The sequence below is a fragment of the Argentina silus genome (assembly GCF_951799395.1).
Source record: "Argentina silus genome assembly, chromosome: 4".
In the NCBI taxonomy this organism is placed as follows: domain Eukaryota; kingdom Metazoa; phylum Chordata; class Actinopteri; order Argentiniformes; family Argentinidae; genus Argentina; species Argentina silus.
The window spans coordinates 2,276,834-2,296,509 of NC_139658.1; the positions used below are offsets into that span (position 1 = coordinate 2,276,834).

At 42.4% G+C, this 19,676-nt stretch overlaps 1 protein-coding gene across 1 annotated transcript; it reads right to left on the bottom strand.

Moving 5' to 3' along the window:
• Nucleotides 1-9,765: 9,765 nt before the first annotated feature.
• Nucleotides 9,766-19,129, bottom strand: taf4a (TAF4A RNA polymerase II, TATA box binding protein (TBP)-associated factor). The gene is made up of 16 exons (XM_083668393.1): nt 18,880-19,129; nt 17,810-18,730; nt 15,961-16,115; nt 15,619-15,732; nt 14,956-15,036; nt 14,630-14,755; nt 14,288-14,377; nt 13,927-14,115; nt 13,324-13,453; nt 13,103-13,211; nt 12,805-12,974; nt 12,548-12,678; nt 12,282-12,407; nt 11,953-12,009; nt 11,736-11,852; nt 9,766-11,603 (listed from the first exon to the last, which is right to left on the bottom strand). Exons 1-16 carry the CDS (start codon nt 19,109-19,111, stop codon nt 11,436-11,438), a joined length of 2,916 nt encoding a protein of 971 aa, XP_083524519.1. The 5' UTR covers nt 19,112-19,129; the 3' UTR covers nt 9,766-11,435.
• Between the last annotated feature and the right edge of the window lie 547 nt (nt 19,130-19,676).

Sequence of the window (19,676 nt, forward strand, 5' to 3'; positions counted from 1 at the left end):
CATGAGACCACGGTAGACCGGTGAGGACGGGACCCCAGACGCTGCTCTAAAACACTCTAGAACACGGCATGTGTCCTCACAAGGTTCTGCTAAAACTAAACCCTATTCTGGCTTTTTTTTTTTGTGGCAAGTTTTTAGTGTGTCTTGTTTCTCACTCCACTGGACCTCGAGTTATCTGGGGATGATGTGAGACGGCTCTGACGGACAGGAGTGGTGATTCTCGTATTGATTGGTTGATGAAATAGGAACTGGACAAAACCTTCTCTTTTTGGTTTTACGCCAAAAAGAGAAAGGCACTCTCTTTCTCTCTCTCTCTCTCTCTCTCTGTCAACTTGAATTTCCTTAGAACAGAAGCACTGTCATTTTATAAAGTGCCTTTTGTGGTGTGTTTTGTATCGGACTCCTGCTATCTCAGGGTCGGTTGCCATTGGAGTGGTTTCGGGCAGAGCATTCCCTCTTATCCCCTACACCCCCCAACCTGTGTATGACTCTCCTCTCCAATGCAGTGCAGAAAAAATTACAGTACCCAGCAGCAGCAGAGAGGAAGAAAGAAACACACGGTGGGTATACTGTAGGATATGATCGGCCTAATTCTGGACTTTGGCCAGTTGGAGTGTTTTGGGGCATGGGCCTACTGAAGCAACCCTCTGTCAGCAGGACCTGATTGGTCTATCACTGGGCTGATCCATGACTTTCATAAGCACCCATTGGTCGACTGATCCATTGGTGCTGTGTGAGACCATTTTTATAAATGTGGGGGTTTTCTAACAAAACAGAGAATGCCTGCCTTTCCTCTGTGAACTCATGAGTCTAGGAGCCTTTACGTTCGGACGCTTGCCTGCCCTGTACGGTTTTGTGTTGCTTTCCACACTGTAAAGCTTATATAGGCATGATCTGAGTAGTGAGACAGTATAAGACAGTCAAACTTGAAATGGCTTGGTAAGAAAGCACTGGAAAAGAAGCATTAGAAGGAATATTTCCCGCCTTGAACATTCCCAGTTTTTAGGTCAACAAAACTATTAAGAGTTGCATGATTATAATTTTTTTTCCAAATGTTTTACTCAACACACTTGTTCCTTTGTGGTGAGAATGTGAAAAATAGTCAGCGAAAAATATATGAATATACTCTGTAAAAAGACACTCAAAAACGAAAATGCTGTAAGATACCTATTTTTGAAGTATTAATGACAAAAAAGTTGCTGCTCTCTAGCTCTTTAATGAGCTGAATGATGTTTTGGCCCAGCCATTGTCAATGTTTGTGCGTGTTTCTTTTGTTTCCATTTTGGTCAAGATGCTGTAGGATTGTTTCCATTTTTATTTTTTATTTTTTTTTGTTAATTGTTTTTTAAGATTAAATGAAAGCTTTGTTATACTCCTGTTTTTATATGTCAAATGCAGCCCTCCTCTCTGGTGTCTTTTCTTCTGTAGGTCTCTGGACTGGGGATTGTGGAAGGTTGAACCGCCATGCCTGCTGATAGTTGTTCTATTATTCAGTGTATCTGAATTATTTTCTTCATTCATCTCGATACTGGATATGTGCTTTAGAAAATAAATGACGTTTTGAAAATGTGGCACCTCACTTTCTTGAATATTCACAATCTACATCATGTTTCAAACCTGTAAAATCTTCAGTGAAGGCCAATTAACTGGCAGTGAATGATGAATAATCTGTAGATTAAGTGATAATTAACTGATTAACAATGGGATATAAATGGTATAATCTTAATCGTCAGTTTCCTTCAGTTAAACCCGCTCAGATTCTGCTTCACTGTCTGCTGTGTCCTGGAACGTTGATAGTCTGTCAATCTCAAACTTTGGTTTGTTGGTGATGCTGCACAATCACTGAATTGAGTGACTGTGTCCTTTGCTCCTACAGTATGTTGTTGCTATACTGTATCATTTTGGGTCTGCCCTCTGTCCTGGAAGGTCAAAGTCAAAGAAAAGGACATACAGAAGATTAGCCCTCTCTTTACTGTGATCAGCTGAGCTATGATCTCAGTTTTACAAAAATATCAACACTCTTTCGCTTGATTAAGGACTCTCAGCTGCCTGTGCAGTTGTAGTGAGAGTAGGAGTGCTTGGCTAGGTCAGGAAGTGTATTTGTGTCCATTCCTGGGATTTTCAATTAGTCAGCTGAGGCCCCAAAACCCGTTGGGGATTTAAAGGGTTTTAATCCTCCCCGGCTGTGTGTCTATCAATTAGCCACACCATTAATCCCCAGGATGTAATCTCATTAGATACGAACGCCTTTAATGAGACACCCAGAGAGAGCGGAAAGAGAGAGAGAGGGAGAGAGATAGAGTGGTGGAATGAAGCACTGCGGAGAGATGTAGGTAGCTAGGTACTGCACTGTGGGGAACTGACAGGATGGATGGAATAGAGGGTAGACAGATGGTAAGGGGGAAGGAACGAGAGAGTGAAACTTTTCAATCACATTCTATAGGGACAATGCAGAAGTGCAAAGCAAGACATTTAGATTGTGTGTAGAAGGTGAAGAGAGCAAGTGAAGTAGAGGTAATGAGAGATAGAGAATGAAAAGAACAAGGGAATGAGAGCTGTTCCAGTGTTCCACAAGTCATTATTGTCATTCAGTGATGAAAAAAGAGGGTAACTCCACGCTTTTCAAGAAGGGCTTTTTTTGCAAGCAGTTCTAGTGGCCCTGCAATGTTTGTTAAAAAAAGAGAGAAAAGCAAACTTGAGTTACCTTGTTGATAAATAGTGTACAGTATAACCAAGCAAGAGCTTAGTCGTTGGCCTGGGGCCAGCATCTGGTGTGTTGTAAATAAAGTTCTCCTTTTCAAATGCGCGCAACCATGCTCTTTTCATTTCCTCCCCATAAAAGCCCAAACTCTCCTGGGCCAGCGGTGGGAACAATCCAATCTGGAAATGACTCGGGCCGCCGGGTTTAGGTGGCAGCGCCAGGGTAATTGACTGTTTACAATTTAGTGCTGATGGGGCTGCTTCCATTCGGGCAGGCAGAGCACTGGGAAGGCTGGGTGTTTGCTGGGTGGATTTTGCTGACACAGCCGAGGCCCTCCTGCTATTTTAAGGCCAGGTCATGAATGAGATCAAAGCAGGAGAATCAATTAGATGTTACTGCTCACTCAGAGTATGGAGTCCGCACCTTGTAGCTCTGCCTCTGGCTGTTCATGTTGACAGGGGAATGTATGATACAGTGGATGGAGAGATGAAACAGGTACCAGTTGGGTTCACTGTCAGGTTGTTAGGAATTCAGCTAACCTTATTTATGTCAATAATATGTTTAAGACAAGGGAGGTTACATGCCACTGCACAAAGATACATATTTTCTTTCTGACTGACTGGGTCTATTGCAACCAAAATTCGGAACGGGATGACCCTAAACTGGTCTTTTGTTAAATCAGATACAGGTGTGAGATTATCCTAATTGCAACCAAGATTCCCCCAAGATTCCCCCTAGAGCATCAATTAGTAGACACCTGGGGCTCATCTACTTATTAGATATTGCAACATCAAGACAACACCACAGTGGATGGAACCACCCATGTAACACTGCTTCCTAATTGCCTGTGGCCCGCGTGAGGTAAAACCCAGATGGTACTTTGAGGGTGTAAAAATGTTTTTTTATATATATACATTACCAGTCAAAAGTTTGGACACACCTTGCCAAGAGTGTGCAAAGCTGTCATCAAAGCAAAAGGTGGCTACTTTGAAGAATCTAAAATATAAACCATATTCTGGTTTGTTTAACACTTTTTTGTTTACTACATAATTGCATATGTGTTCCTTCATAGTTTTGATGCCTTCAATATTAATCTACAATGTAGAAAATAATAAAAAATAAAGAAAAACCATTGAATGAGAAGGTGTGTCCAAACTTTTGACTGGTACTATATATATATATATATATATATATATATATATATATATATATATATATATATATATATATATATATATATATATATTAGGGCTGTCAAATGATTAAAATTTTTAATCAGATTAATCACAGTTTAAAATTAATTAATCATGATTAATCACCATTTGATTCGGTCCAAAATATGCCATTTACTTCTGTATATTGTTGCGGGAATTGAAAGATAAATGACAGAAGGCGGATATATACATTTAACATACAATATGCATGTTTATTATAATAACATCCACAGTGTGGTATTAATATTGAAAAATATACACCAAACTGCTGTACAATGACAACATTGTTATTGCTATTCCTCGAAACAAAGTAGGATGGTGTTAAGAACATTCTTTTTGTAACACACTTACTTGGCCATTAGCCAAGCCATTTCTCTTATTTGAATGAAACCTTTTTCTTTTCTTTTTTACAATAACAAACTCTTTCTTGCAGTATGTACACATTACTATTTGTTTATTCATTGTTCCATCTTTGTTTTTTTTAAACTCAAACCCATCCAGAGGGCCAACCTGTTCGTCTTGCTCCATGCTGTGACTTGTTAGCATCCGCTCGCCGCTCAGCTGCACACTGGAGCGACATCGGGTGGAATTATGGGATGTATGGGTGGGGGGTTCTGCGCATGCGTTAAATGCGTCAAATATTTTAACGTGATTAATTACAAAATTTAATTACCGACGTTAACGCGTTAATTTTGACAGCCCTAATATATATATATATATATATATATATATATATATATATATATATATATATATATATATATATATATATATATATATATTATATATATATATAATCTAATCTTTCAGTTATTAATGAATTTGTCCAAAAACAAACCATTTTATTTGTTGTCAAGTATTAATTTGGTATTCAGAAAATTACAAATGTTATGGGAGAGCAAAAAAAGGCACAATTCGCCCAATTCAACCCTGCCTCCCTGGATTAACTAACCAGATGTAAGCACTCAGCTAATCAGCAAGTCAGATCGTTCCATTGCAACTGGCCCACTGATTTTATGTTGTGAGTAGCTGTTATCTTGTAGAGTACAGCTGTTCGACTAAAATGCATCATTAAGTATTAGCCTCTTATTAACTGACTCTAACTACCCCAATGTAGGTTGGGTGCCTTATTGTATCCTGTCCAGGATGCAGTGATTGTGGATGCAGCTTTACCTCACCTTTAAAGGCTTTAAAACCAGTATACTCCATGGCTAGCTCACCCTAACGTGGTAGATTGGATTGGGTGGTCTGACTCCTGCTCGGGCCTCTCATTCCATTCAATCCAATTTCCATTCATCAGCATCACTACAGGCATGGGGACCAGTGCGTTACATGAATAATTAATACCTAACAGAGTGATTAGTATAAATTAGTAATTACCCACCACACGTGTGTACTAGCATTAACAGTGTAAGTCTAATGATATAACAATAACATGAGAGTAATACCAATATGTCTGGCCAAGTGCCTCCTGTAGTTTTGTCTGCATTTGCCTGATGAGTCTCCAGTCATTCCCTCGCCAGCACAAATTTAGATATGCATCACTGTATTTCCCCATCAAAGAGACTCATGAAACTGCTTTTGCATTATTCATTATGTTTTCTGCTGAACCTTACACAAGGTAGGCAAGGTGCATTTTTAAGTCTATAATTGCAATAACAAAAAAGCTGTGCCTTTTAATTTTTCCTTTTAAGAGTTGTTTTTTTCAGGCTGACTCATTAGACATTTTATAGCATGGTTTAACTCCGGTCCTGGAGGGCAGTTCTGTATGCAGGCTTTTGTTTCAGCCAAGAACTATCACACTCAATTAAATGAATCAATTAGTAATTGGACCTCGATCAATTAAATCAAGTGCTAGCCAAGTCAAGTTGTTGATCTTTGGTGTACACACACCCTGGAATACATCTGTTTTGTAATATACAGTGTGTGGACTATCAGTGCCACCTAGCTTATCCACTTCAAACTGCACAATCAAAATGAATTACACCCACACAAACAGTATCCAAGGCTATACATATATGGGTGTGTGTGTGTGTGTGTGTGTGTGTGTGTGTGTGTGTGTGTGTCTGTGCGTCTGTGCGTGTGTGCGTGCGTGTGTGTGTGTGTGTGTGTGTGTGTGTGTCTGTGCGTCTGTGCGTGTCTGTGCGTGTGTGTGTGCGTGCGTGTGTGTGTGTGTGTGTGTGCGCATTTAAGGGGATTGCGTAAATTGTCATTGGCTTATCCAGCATGGTTTACTCAGATGAGAGGTCCTCTCCCCTGGCCCGGCCTGTGTCCTGCTGTGTGTCCTACTGCTCCTGTGAGCAGGTCTGAATGAGCTCTATTAAAGAGGCCAACAGGCTATTAACCCCAGAGTCAATACTTAACAGGTTCAGCTGTGGTTATGAACCCATTCCAGCTCCAGTCATAAACACTAGGCTTATTATAGCTTCTCCAGGCTAAAGCAGACTGTGCCACTCCACCCCATTACAAGAGGACCCTAAAGTCAGACACTCTGGAACAAGGGTAGAGGTGGACATAATAGATAGATAGATAGATAGATAGATAGATAGATAGATAGATAGATAGGTACTTTATTGATCCCTGAGGGGAAATTAAGACGTCACAGAATAATACAATAAAATAGACATCTGAAACATTATATACAGGAGTTATAAGTTGGTGTTTACCTATTTCAATGGTGTGTTGTCTTGTTGGGCTTGAGGGTATTATTGATGTCTGTGACTATTGTGTAAAATAGCAATCAGTTATTAACTTGAGAATAAGTGCTAATACAGCTCTCTTACTGTAAGTCACAATTCTTATGAGAGTAAAAAAGCATTTTATAATATTTTCAGTCAACAATAGATTAAATGAGGCACTCAGAGTGTGTCATATTATAAGTGTTTTTAGATTGCGTTTGTATGGTTATTTTGCGAGAACTTGAGCTATTTCTGCCCTGTGAAAATTGGGGCCAGCCATTCACTGATCTATGACATGTTAATTTAAACTGTAATGACTCCTTTTAACCTTCCTCCTGACCTCTGGTCCTCAGAGACTGAGTTAAGATGCCTTTTCATTTTCACCATGGTTAACCTTTCACCCTCATCACCATTCAGGGGTAAACATCCTAGAGGTAAACAAGGGGAGGATTCTTTGACTTGACCTCAACTTCACATGCTGCTGGGAAGTCTCATCAGAACCTTCCAATACCATTCCTGGAGTGAATTATTTCCTTACAGCATATATATTTCTCCAATTATAGTGAATCTCTACTCCATATATGTAAACTCTCATTGCTCAACAGTTCAACTCAGTTGTACTCTATACTGACAATCAGTTGTACTGTATAGCTTATGGTAATTCTGTGCCTGTTGAAAATATGATTGCTTATTATAAATATCATCTAATATTAAAAATCAAGCAAGTAGGTACAACACAAAAAGTGCCAACAAAAACATTTACAATAATCTATTCTCTCCTGTCTGCCAGGCCACATATTACATTACTGATTTCAATTGTGATTATAGAGGTACAATGTATGGGGTAGAGATTCACTATAATGGGAGAAATAGCTATGTGCTGTGAGGAAATAATTCAGTTTTGTTCAACACTTAGTATATGTTTGTGTCCGATATAGAGAGTTGTGTTAACTGTTTTGCAAAAAGGTGCTTAACATTTGCGTTTTGTGTGAAAGCAATGAGAAATGACTAACTGTTTTGCTGACAATGTTTCTGTTCTGCTCATGTATGTTATTGCTGTAGGCATGTGAACTTCAGTTTCATACCAAACGTGTAACCAGTCAAGAATAACTCTATATGTATAGTAAGCAAGCATATTCTACAGTAAAACTTAAGTGAGTTCTCAAGTACAACTTAAGTGAAATTCTAACTGTTTTTCACCTTTCAAATAAAAGTTTTCCAACCTGCAATGCATATTGATGGTTCTAGTTACTATTTAGTGTGTCATTATTAAATTAGTGATGGATTGAACTTTTCATTACATGATAAAGTATAATGTTTTTGAGAGTTATAGTGTATTTTGCAAAATAAATGTGGTGTTTTGGCAAACATGTTAACTATTTAGGGGAACGTGTTAACTGTTTTGAAAAGTGTAATGCTGTTTCAAAGAATTTGCTCAAACTATTGAGAAAAACTGTGAAATGAACCTGTCCTCCGATTTCTACCTTCACCAGACTCCCCTGACACACACACACACACACACACACACACACACACACACACACACACATACACATCGAGAGCCAGCTGCCTCTAGTCCCCCTTTGGTAGGGACTGTCTATTCATCTCATCCAGCAGTGAACAGAAGTATGACACCAATTAATGTAAGGAATGTGAAGTGGAACCTGCAGTCACACGTGTAATGAGGCCCATGGCAGCAGAGTGATGTCACTTCTGCCCCTCTGGAAGGCTGGGGTGTTTACCCAGCACCCTCAGGTGCTGTGACTAAAATGTCGCTAGGCAACCACAAAGTCCCTTCCGGCGCTCCATTTCTGGCACTCAAGTGGGAGCTTATGTGGACTTAACTCTGAAAGAGCAGCGCTGTAGCGCAGTAGAGAGGGAATTACCAGGGAAAATATTGGATTGGGCGGAAGCACAAAGGGCAGGCGAGCCTGCAAGAACCGTACTGATGCCCTGTCTGTCTGTCTGTCAGTCTGTCTGTGTGTCTGTCAGGCACTACAAAGGTTACCTGTATCCACTAATTATGCCTGAGCATTGTTTTGGGCTGCTCTATTGCCCCATATTTGGACAGCTGCACACAGTTGTGAAATTATAGATACAGTAGCCTACCGTCCGTAACAATGTTTTTACTAAGTGGTATTGGGTAAGCATCATGCTCAACAAGATAATCTGACAGGTGAGTGTTAGACACTGGTCCTAGACTTATTCTGATCCATGTGTCCTCACCACAGTAGTACCATTATAAGCCTGGCAATCCAGCACTACCGAACCCTCCGTTAGATTATGCAACTGAGCTAATTTTAGATGAATGGCGACGCAATGGATGGAATCAATTTACAGGTATTAACTGTAACTGAGTGCATACTAATGTCTGAGCAAATCTTGCTGTACTAAGGTTTATCCTCAAGCATGTACCTGGAACATGAGATGATACTGCCACCTTGTGGAGAGCAGCAGCACAACTGCTGAACAGAGTGGAGATTACAATGGAATGGATACATACTGTATGTCAATGAATGGATCCCTATTCACTTAAAGCTGCAAATGTTCATTAATTGTTCTGCATGCATGTTAAAGCTGGTCACAGTACATGTAGCATTAGGCCTGCATGTGTCCCAACAGACAGGCAGAATGGTGTGATTGTTTTCCGGCTGACACTGTTGTGGTGAACATTAGCATCTGATGTGGCAATTGTTTCCAGAATGCCAGCAACTGAGTTGCTAATGTGAGTCATAGGTTTGGAGGATTGCACCGAGTCAACCGACACAACAGCTGTTGTTCTGAGAATAGTGGACAGATGGTGACAGCAACAGATGTACAGATGCTAGCAGACAGTCCCACCTTGTGGATCCCCCAAAAATGTGAACATTATCTATGTTGGGCCTCCCCCAAGTATTGATGTGTAATTCAACCCCTGAAAAGAACATTGTCTCAGGCCTAATAGTTCAATCAGAGAAAGAGGATTGTTACTGGCTGGTCTCTAATCATGTCCTTTAGGGTGTTTCATTAGAAATAATCTGATGCATACCATTGCAATTTTATAGCTGTACTTCTAGGAATTTCAGTGATGAAGCATTGCCTTCTAATGCACAGATACCTTTGACAGTAATCTTCTGTATTTCAATCAATAATTAAACAAATAAGAAACCTATGAGGATAGTCACTGAAGAAATACAGAAAACATATTTTTTATTTTCAATTTTAATGAAGGAGTTAATTCTCTTTCAATCCTATACAAAACCATTGCAGTTAAAAACTTTAGGTAAAATATTTACATATGAACAAGTGTCTGTGCAAAATGTACAAGAAATAAGGGAGACATGCTATGCTACTGAGGTCCCCCTTACTTTGAATTCTCTGTGAGAGACAAATATGGAAAGTAACAGGTACCGACCATCAGCATCTAAATCAAATTGATCAGGAAGAAAAATACCACAGAGCGTTAGCAAGTGCTGTCCAATGGGGCACCAGAACAGAAGCACCAAGATGATAATGCAGACAGGACAACTTCAACAATCATAACAATACCATTCATACAACCATCTGAAACAAATCAGCATATCCATCCATGAAAAAGGTATAAAGTTTGCATGTTTTGGAGAGCATAAAAATTCCCTCAAGATTCAGATAGATTGAGAAATGGTATTACAATACATGCAGTCTATAAAATAAAATAAAAATCACTTCCCTGCATGCATGTGCCAGTGAGTACAGTTGTGGGGAATGGTATCCAGTACGTGCCCTCTATCAATTTGGACTGCAATTGTTTTTGGTGGTGGAGAGTTATTTTGCCTAGTTTTTGGAATACTGTTTTACTATTGTAGATCTAATTCAGTTCTGTCTAGATCAGTCAATCTTTTTTTATTAACTAAAATATGGTGTATTGTTATCAATGTAAGTAATGTCAGTAAGGGAAAGAGATGTGATCTCAATCACACCAACACAGATGCAAAACAACAAATAAACAGAATAAAAACACAAGTTTGAGCTTATATTAAAAATACTGAAGACATTGATTTCAAGCTGAGCTGCAAACTAAGACAAACGTGAGATAGACAAAGCCCTGCTGTTTCAGATTACAGTAGGAATTGCTTGATTAATTGCTTTGCTGTTAATAATCAGATACAAATATATGGCTTATATCATCAGGAAGGCAATTCAGTAGAAGCAGAAATCCGTTAAAACAAATTAGGCCTATCGAATAACTATAATAAAATAAAAGATAAAAATCTTCACAGCCGTTCTACAGAAACACTTTTGTTGATTTGATTTCTTTAAAATATATAGATTTTTTCATATAAAGAGAATTATAAAATCAATTGACTGCATTACTTTATATTTGTACATTAGGTAATTTGCACTTTACAAAACAGCCTTCTAAGTAAAATGCATCATATATATCTATATTAATCTTTACACTTCCATAAAAAAGGGATTCTAAATAAGTAAACTAAAACGTAAATAAAAACAGTAGAACATATATGAGAGTCCCAAGAGCGTTGTGTCGGAAGTTGGTGAGGAGTGATTTAAGGGAGGGGCTGTAGAGCCTAGAACCAGATAGAGAAGGACAGGACAACTCCACAGGGTAGCCAGAGGTTCAATTCTCCTCATTCAGTTCCATTCACTAAAGCTTCCAGTGTAGGACTACTTCCTGGAAAACCTTGAAATGTATCAAACCACTGACCAATCCCTCTTTATCGTGTTCTAAGCATCATGTAGAGCAGGGCAGACTCAAACCCTCAAACGTCTCAGAGGAAGCCTCTTTAGAGGAGGTGACTGGTCTCTCCACACTCTGGTCTCTCCAAGCTCTGGTCGCTCTGGTCTCTCTCCTCTTTCTCCTCTCTATTTGAGGAAGCCTCTGTAGAGGAGGTGAGAGCGACTGGTGGCTTTCTCGTTTTCCAGGCAGAAGAGCAGGTCCCTGAGGTTGATGCGCGTGATGCGCTGACGGGTGAACTGCCTGGACCCTGCTAAGCCAGCACTTCCAGACAGAGAGGGACTGGAGCCCGAGCCCTGAGGAGAAAGAGAGAGGACATTGTGTGAGTGCATGTTTGTGAGCGAGTGAGATAGAAACAGAAAAAGGGTAACTGAAAGAAACCAAGACAGGGCAGGGTGAGATAGAGGCATGTACTGAGACAATGTTACCTCAGCAGCTGCAGAGGATGCAGCCTCCAGTTTCCTCTTCTTCCTGGGGCCTATGGCTGCCAGTGCCGTCAGGTTAGCTTCTCTCTGTCTCATCTGAAACTGCTCCTGCTGCTGCATCTGGAAAACACACACACACACACACACACACACACACATTGAAGTGAGATGCACACACTCAGCACAGTGGTTCATTAATTTTCATCTAGTGTCCTCTTACCTCTTTGGCCTTCTGTTTTAAGCGCAGCTGCTCTGGATCCTCCTGTCGAGCTCGAGACTGAAAGGGCATCAAACAGAACCCAGATTAGACATCACAGGGCAGAGAAGCAGTATGGATGTTTCAGTGCACCTCTAGGCAAAACGCATGTCACTTTCCTAAAAAAAAGTCTATATGAGTGGGTTTTCAGAATAAAGTAATTTCCACCTCTCACCACAAGTGGTCCAAATAGTCACACACCAGTGTGGATTTTCAGCAAAACCTCTCAGATCTCAAGTGGGCTACTTTGAGTCTGGGAGTGTAATGTGTGGCTTCTGTTACTGCTCCTATACCTTAGCTGCCTTCATCAGGATCTCTCTCTCCTGCTCTTCTTTTCTCTGCTTCTCCATTTGGTCCAGCTGCTCAAAGAACTTGAGCTGGGCACGCACATCACTGGTCTGCTCATATCGGCTGTCCTCCTGCCAATGGAGAGCAGTGTCGTCAGCTCAGGAGAGTGTTACGTTATAAACAGCATCAAGTTCGAGAGGATATGAACACATGATTGCAACCAAGGTCCACAATATGTATGTTCCCTCTCTAAGTGCGGCTCTTCACAAACCTTGAAGTTGATGTTCTTCTGCTGGGCCACCTCAGAGACCTTCTCCAGCAGGTTCCGTAGCCTCTGCTGGGTAGCGTGAGACACATAGTTCACCACCTCTGGCCCCAGCTCTGTGACCCCAAACTTTTTACCTGAGGAGGAGAAACACAGTAAGTGAGAGGTGTGTGTGTGTGTGAGTGTGTGTGTGTGTGTGTGTGTGTGTGTGTGTGTGTGTGTGTGTATATATGTGTGTGTGCGCATGCGCGTGTTTGTCTCACCTATCTCCAGTATTCTCCTCTGCAGTATGGGGGTGGAGAGGAAGGCCTCATCTTTGCAGGACCGCGTCACCGCTCCCACCAGCTCTGAGTTGGTAGCCAGGATACGGGCACTCTCCTCCGACAGGTTGACCCCAGCCATGGATGCCACATCGTTGATGTCATCGTCATCCCTGGAAATTTGGACACACACACGCACGCACACACACATGCACATGCACACGCACACACGCACACACTACAACTACTGAACCTTTCACTTCTACAATTACTTTTCTTTCATTTTTGTGAAAGAGCAGACCTGAATGTGCTGCCAGCCTCCTTCAGCTTGTTCTTCTGAGCTGCAGCCAGAGAGGCAGTACCAGGAAGCAACTTAGAGCCAAGCAACCCCCCTGGCTTCACCATAGGGACTGAAAGATAGAGGGGGGGGGGGGGGGGGGGGGGGGATCAGTCGATTTGTCTAGGTTTTCTCTTGGTTATCCACACATTCATGCCCAGCTGAAGGTTTCCTCCCCCACTCACCTGTCTGCAGCTGTTTGACCTGTACCTGTGACTGGCCCAGCATGATGCGGCTGGGGGGCTGACCCCGGAGTGTCACCATGGGGGTTGTCGCCAGGGTTACCTGAGGTGGCCTCACCATCACCCCCTGCTGCTGAGGGGTGAAAGGTTAAGAGTCAAAGGGAGAGTCAAACCTCTGTTCCCCTTTAATACTCTCCAAACTAAATTAAGATAGAGCTGTAACACGCTATGAAAGTCTGTACCTCACAAACTGCAGAATGTAAACAAAACTGGAGAAATTTGTTTCTGTTTTTGGAGACAGGCGTCATCGTTATGATTGCTAGCAAAAGAAATCGAGCGCGGTAGCAGATATTACTCAATTTATATTACTTACATCTTGGGCCAGATCAGAACATATTTACTATTCGTTAGCAACCACTCAGATTTACTTTTGTTAGCAATCATAACAGTGACGTCTGTCTCCAAAAATTACGAGTATCTCCAGTTACATACTGCAGTTTGTGATGTACAGACTTTCATAGTGTATAACTCATCAAACCTTCGTAATAACATAATGCTATCTAGCTCTACTGTGGTTGTCTAGCCCAGACATTGTGGTTGATTTACCAGTGGGGCAGGCTGCCCTTGTTTGCTGATTACAGGCTGGAGGTGGGGTCTGATGGCTGAGACTGCAGGGCGGGGGGCAGGGCTTCCCAGGACCACCGAGGTGGGAGCAGAAGCCTGCTGCGGGAGCCCACTCTGCTGGATGAAGGCTGTTGAGTCTGGGGTGAGCTGCCGCAGGGTTGGGAGGCTCCTCTGGAGGGCAGACAGACATGCAGAATCACATTAGGACCAACATAAAGAATACACTATTTAGTACTTGTCGCCCAATTGGAAGCTGAGGATCAACTATTGAGTCTGTGCTGGGGACTGGGTCATGAATGAAAGCATGCACAGGCATGTGAGTGACAAGTATCAGTGTCAGTACCTTGAGGAAAGGCACAAGGTAAGGCTGGGGTGAGGAGTTGAGCTCTCTGTATAACCTGCTGGTGAAGTCCTCTGCTTCTAACTTCCCCTCCTGTTGGAAAGATGAACAGAAAAAGCTCGGGTCAATACCAAAACAATATACAAATATGCGTGGACAGGGGGTACTCCCAAGGCAGAGTGTCACACTTTATGACCATAGCGTTTTCTGAGAGCTCCCATTTTTCAAAAGTACAGAGCAAAAGTTGAACTATCTATGGATTGATTACAATGTCCTTACCTAAAGTGATATTCTTAGCAATTTACAGTGATTATTAGAAAAAATGACACCTGTGGGGCCACTCACCAGGAGATCTTTGACCAGGTCCTTCACGTTGGCGGCCGTCTCTGAGGACTGCTTTCCGCTCGATGCCAGCTTGATTAAAGTTGACAGGAAGTTCTTGCATTTCTTCACGTTCTCCATTGTTTCAGCCTTAGAAACATTTAGACAACCATTATGTTGACTTGCTACAATCACACTTCAAAACCCAGTCTGCCCTCTCATATCATATGAGATGTTTTACTAGAGACCATCAAAGTACTATTTCCACAGAGCAGAATTCCCTGATGAGGCCTAGCCCTAGCATTGATCCATGGGGGGATCCATGGAGTGGTTGAACCCCAGTTGCTCACCGTTGCTGAGGTGACAGTGGTCCCGGTTGACAAGGTAACTGTCCTCTGGGTGGCCCCTGGTACTGCAGCCCCAATGGGACTCTGGGGAGGAGAGAGAGACAAGTGTTTCAGACAAAGTACATACTTCAGAGCCCTTACGCATTCTACAATCATGACTAGGCCTATCTATGCTGGCAACCACCAGTGTTTTGTTGAGATTGTGAGCCAATGATCAACAGCTAACCCACTGGCTTTTGCTGGTTGATAGGGGCATCTGAATATTGCTGTTATTTACATTTATATTTATGCTGTCAGCCAGAAAAGTCAAGACAGCAGGACACACAGCAGTATCAGTCTTAACAAATTATCGAATTATTAAGGCAATGCCTCATTTAAAGGGTATGAGAGCATAGGGCTTCACACACACTACAGCTCTGAATCGACAGACAGAAAACACTCATGGGGATCCCTTTAAGAGAGAGAGCATGGCATGCACACAATACCTGTGAGAGGACTGAATCAGACATTGTAGGGCCAGGATAAACCAGGCTTTCACTAGAACCACTGGTCATGATAATGAGTGTGTGGGAGTCCACAATAGACACACAGAAACAACACACACTGAGCCTAGCAGAAGCAGGTTGTCTAGGTGACAGTAGCACCCTCAGAAATCTGAAATGGTACCTTGAGGACGGGCGGTCTCTGGAGCATGGTGGTGGCAGGGGTCTGGGCGGGCGAACCCTGCTTGATGATGGTGGTAGGGGTCACTTGCCTGGTGAGGATGGGAGTCCCAGGAGCCTGGAGGAAGGGATGAGGTATGCTTAGACAAGTTTCATACATACCTAGCCATGACTTTCTCTTTAATCAATTCAATACACACTAACATTTACTAAAAGAAGACTTTAGTTATATAGCTATACTTCAACCCTGTTTTTTCTTTTAGAGTAGTGTTCTTATGTCAATGTATGTGGACTTGATTGGTGTGCTGTGCTCTGAACTGAGGGGAAGGAGAAGTGCTGGATTTACCTGGACTGAGGTGATCTGGACTGGATGAGTGCTGGTGGGGGTGGCTGGGCGAGGAGCCATGGCACCCTGGGACTGGGACTGGGCCTGCATCTGGGCCAGAGTCTGCTGGTGGATCATCAACAGCTGTCCACTCTCACTGCGAACCAGGACCATACCTGTGGGGAAAACAAAACAGAATTCAGCAACAGGTTGCAGCGCTTCACAGAGTAACAGTTCAGCTCAAATCCTGCTGACTTTCTCTGGGAATACTGCATAAGGGCAATTCCACGGTAACAGAATGAAGCTGGGACTCGATTTTCACTTTCACCTTGATAGAAAAGCTTAAGAAACCATACAAGTCTTTTGTGCAAGGACAACTTCTAACAATTCCAAATGAAAATGTATATTAAAAAAAATACACACATTTACTTTAAGAACTGTGCAGATTCAGAGTTTGGTAATGGAATGACCATAAAATCCCTGGGTTTTGTATGTAACCACATTTCCCCAAACCTCTGTTAAATATCTGCTTTAAATTCAGATTTAAATATGTCTGCAGAAAGAGTGGGGTGTCAGCTATAATATGATACCTTGAGTGAAGGCATCATAATGAATAAATAAAATAGGCCTATGGCATGTACAGACACACGGAGACACCCTAGTTTACCTCAGAAACAGCCTCTGCAAAATGTTCTTTGTCTGCAACCGGTATGGGAAGTATCCTAAAATTCTGTTTTAGGGACACCACACCATATGTGTCAGTGTGCTCTTTAATGATGAAGACAATGAATTTCACATTTTGATCCTCATGGGTCCTTTTACATGGAGCTGCCCATAAGCGTCATTGTCTGCCTGTCATATAACACTAAACACTTCTCCTAATGGAGCGAGGAAGCAGAGTCATGCTGTAATCTCCATGCTAATAGATTTGGACACCGGGCCATGCTGCAGGGAATCTCAAGATGGCTCTACGAGCATGGGTGGTCCTATTGTAACAACAGAGAGCTCATGGAGGACAAGACACTATATAGAACATACAGTACAGTGAATAGGGGTTAGCTGGGAAGAGAGCTTCAACCAGGGAAACTAAATATACTGTGCTTACAGGGTTGTTGTTGTTGTTTGCTTACAAAACAACAGCCTACTACCAGCCTAATCTGAATGTGCAGGAATTATCAGTTTTGTTAGACCAACAACATTCTTATTTTATTCCTGTCATTCTATTCGAATAGACGTCAAAGAAGCACACATAAAAACAAAGGACAAACTTTACCTGGGAAAATTGTACATGACGGAAGAAGTCTTTTCTCATTCAGAGAAAAATCTCCTGCATAACTCAGAAGACTTTTTCTGTCAATAATAATACGCTTTTCAGCATTTAAACGTGAATTTAAAAGAGAGTTGGCAGTGTTTAGAGCTGCAGCGCAGCATGGAAGGAGCTGCTCAAGAGAGCACTCACTGGCTGGAGAGAAAGTTTGGGACTGTGTGCAATGGTGATGTGGCTGACTCAAGCTATAGCTTTTTCAGGATTTGATGGTTCACCATAATCATCGTCAACAAATATGGTTTGAAGTATTGAGTCCATGGCACAGCAGCAGGCCAGCTTTGATCATCAATGAATCAAGAATAGAGCAACAAGTATTTCCAACATGCAATCAACAATATTTATTTTCATTAGACAGTGATGACTTGTGTGTTTTCAGCATTTGATGCACTGAAACCAATATTTTGCAAGCAGAAAAAAAAAAAAAAAATGTATATATATATATATATATATATATATATTTTTTTTTTTATATATATATTATTATTATTTATTTTTTTGTAGAGTAGGAACTCTGTTGCAAGTTTTTAAGACAAGTAAACAAACCTGGGGGGAGCTGAATGTTCTGCACGTTGGGCTGATTGGGGGAGGTCTGGGGGAGCCGTGGCGCCAACACCTGTGGAGCAACGGCTCGGACGCCACCTGGGCTTCCCGCTCCTGTCACCGGGGTAAAAGTCCTCGGTGCGCTCTGCAACACCGGGTTCTTGATGATCCCCATCCCCGGCTGCAGCCCGCTTTGTTGCTGCTGGCTGTGAGTCAAATTGTCCGTGTTCTGAGCAACGCTCGATGTAAGAGACTGTGGTGCTGTCTGTATGATTGTCTTGGGTGCCTCTGCTTTGATGATCTGCGACCCCGCACTGACAGACACAGAGGCGGGCGACTGGCCATTGTCCATAAGCGGAGATTGTATGGTCATGGCCGGTGTAGTTGTGCCAGGCTGATTCGCTACATTGACAACCAAAGGCGATGCCATATTATTATTCCCATTCGACGTTGTACCCGATCCCGCTGTTTGCATAGATGGTCTCACGAGTGTTACGGTAGGTCCACCTCCCAGACTCGCAGCCTGGGATGAGGTGACAACATTCTGTGAGTTCACGAAAGATGTTTGGATGACAGTGTTTGAGGGAGGCATTATCGCGTTCGCGTGCCCTTTTAACAACCCCGGTCCGTTGTTGACAACTGTGACAGCGCTCGTGCCACTAGTCAAGCTACTTGACACGGGAGTCCCTATGAGAGGGACAGTGCTTCCTGAATTGTGAGAGTTCATAATGCCTCCATTCAAAGTTTGTACTGTGGATGAGCCTAATTTTCGCCCGTGGTTGGGAAGAGGAGTTATACTGGCACTGACAGCAGTCTTGCCTTGGCCGTGCCCTGTCGATGAGTCCGACACAGCCGATGATGCATCCATAGCTGAACCCTGGCCCTGGGACCTCTTACTAATTACAACCCCTTGCACTCCAGCCCCTGTTTTGGAGCGGAAACAACCGTGAGTGAGCGGGGATATGCCGTGACACAACTCAACTGCCGAGGTACTCTCAAGATAAGAACTGGTGTTTGCTTTCGTTTACACTTAGAGAAACAACAAGCAAAACAACGTTAGTAACACTGCATACCTGCTTTTGCAACCCCTTGAGCAAGCCCCTGTCTGCTCTGCTTGACATTAGCATTACCCCCTGTCCCGGAACTAGCGATGAGATTAACGGCTGTCTGGCTCCTTACCCCAGGGTTCCCGTGACCCGAGCCCGAAAGCTCGGACTTAAGAGACCCCACAAGATCACTAACTACTTTCTCGTCCACCTCTGTATTAAAGAAAACCTCATCCAGCAGATCGGAGCCTGTCGCCATCTTCACACTGCTGCGCGAGCTGAGGGGTGGGGGCACTCTCAAATTGCCATACGCATGCGCAGTAGAAATGGAACGTCACCCCACAGGGATTCCCGAGTACGGGGATTGGTCGATTCCAGGATTTAAGGGCTGGACTATGGCCACTACTCTACTGTCATACAGTATATGGGGTATTGTAACACCGAGCTAGTACAGTAATGTTCAGCTCGAACCTGAACATTTTATTTAGCGTATTTCCAGTTACATGTAAGCTAATCGATTTTGGAATTGTTCCTTGCGATGTTTTAGACTATTAAATGACGACTAGCGTCAGTACATGATCCATATATTTAGGCAAATTCCCGAGTGAAGCTTTTAGGGTCTCGTGCTTATGTTACAAGATGGCTGCGTTGTTTTGTTGAGCAAGTTTAGAGCACCACTGTCTAAAAGCGTTTGAGGGCGCCACACCTTCCCTGTCAATTACGTTTCAGCATGCTGTCAAATGAAACCACGTCATATGATTGTCAACAAAGAAATGTACGTTTGGATATTTATAACATGGTGTGAAATACATGGAAATTCATTC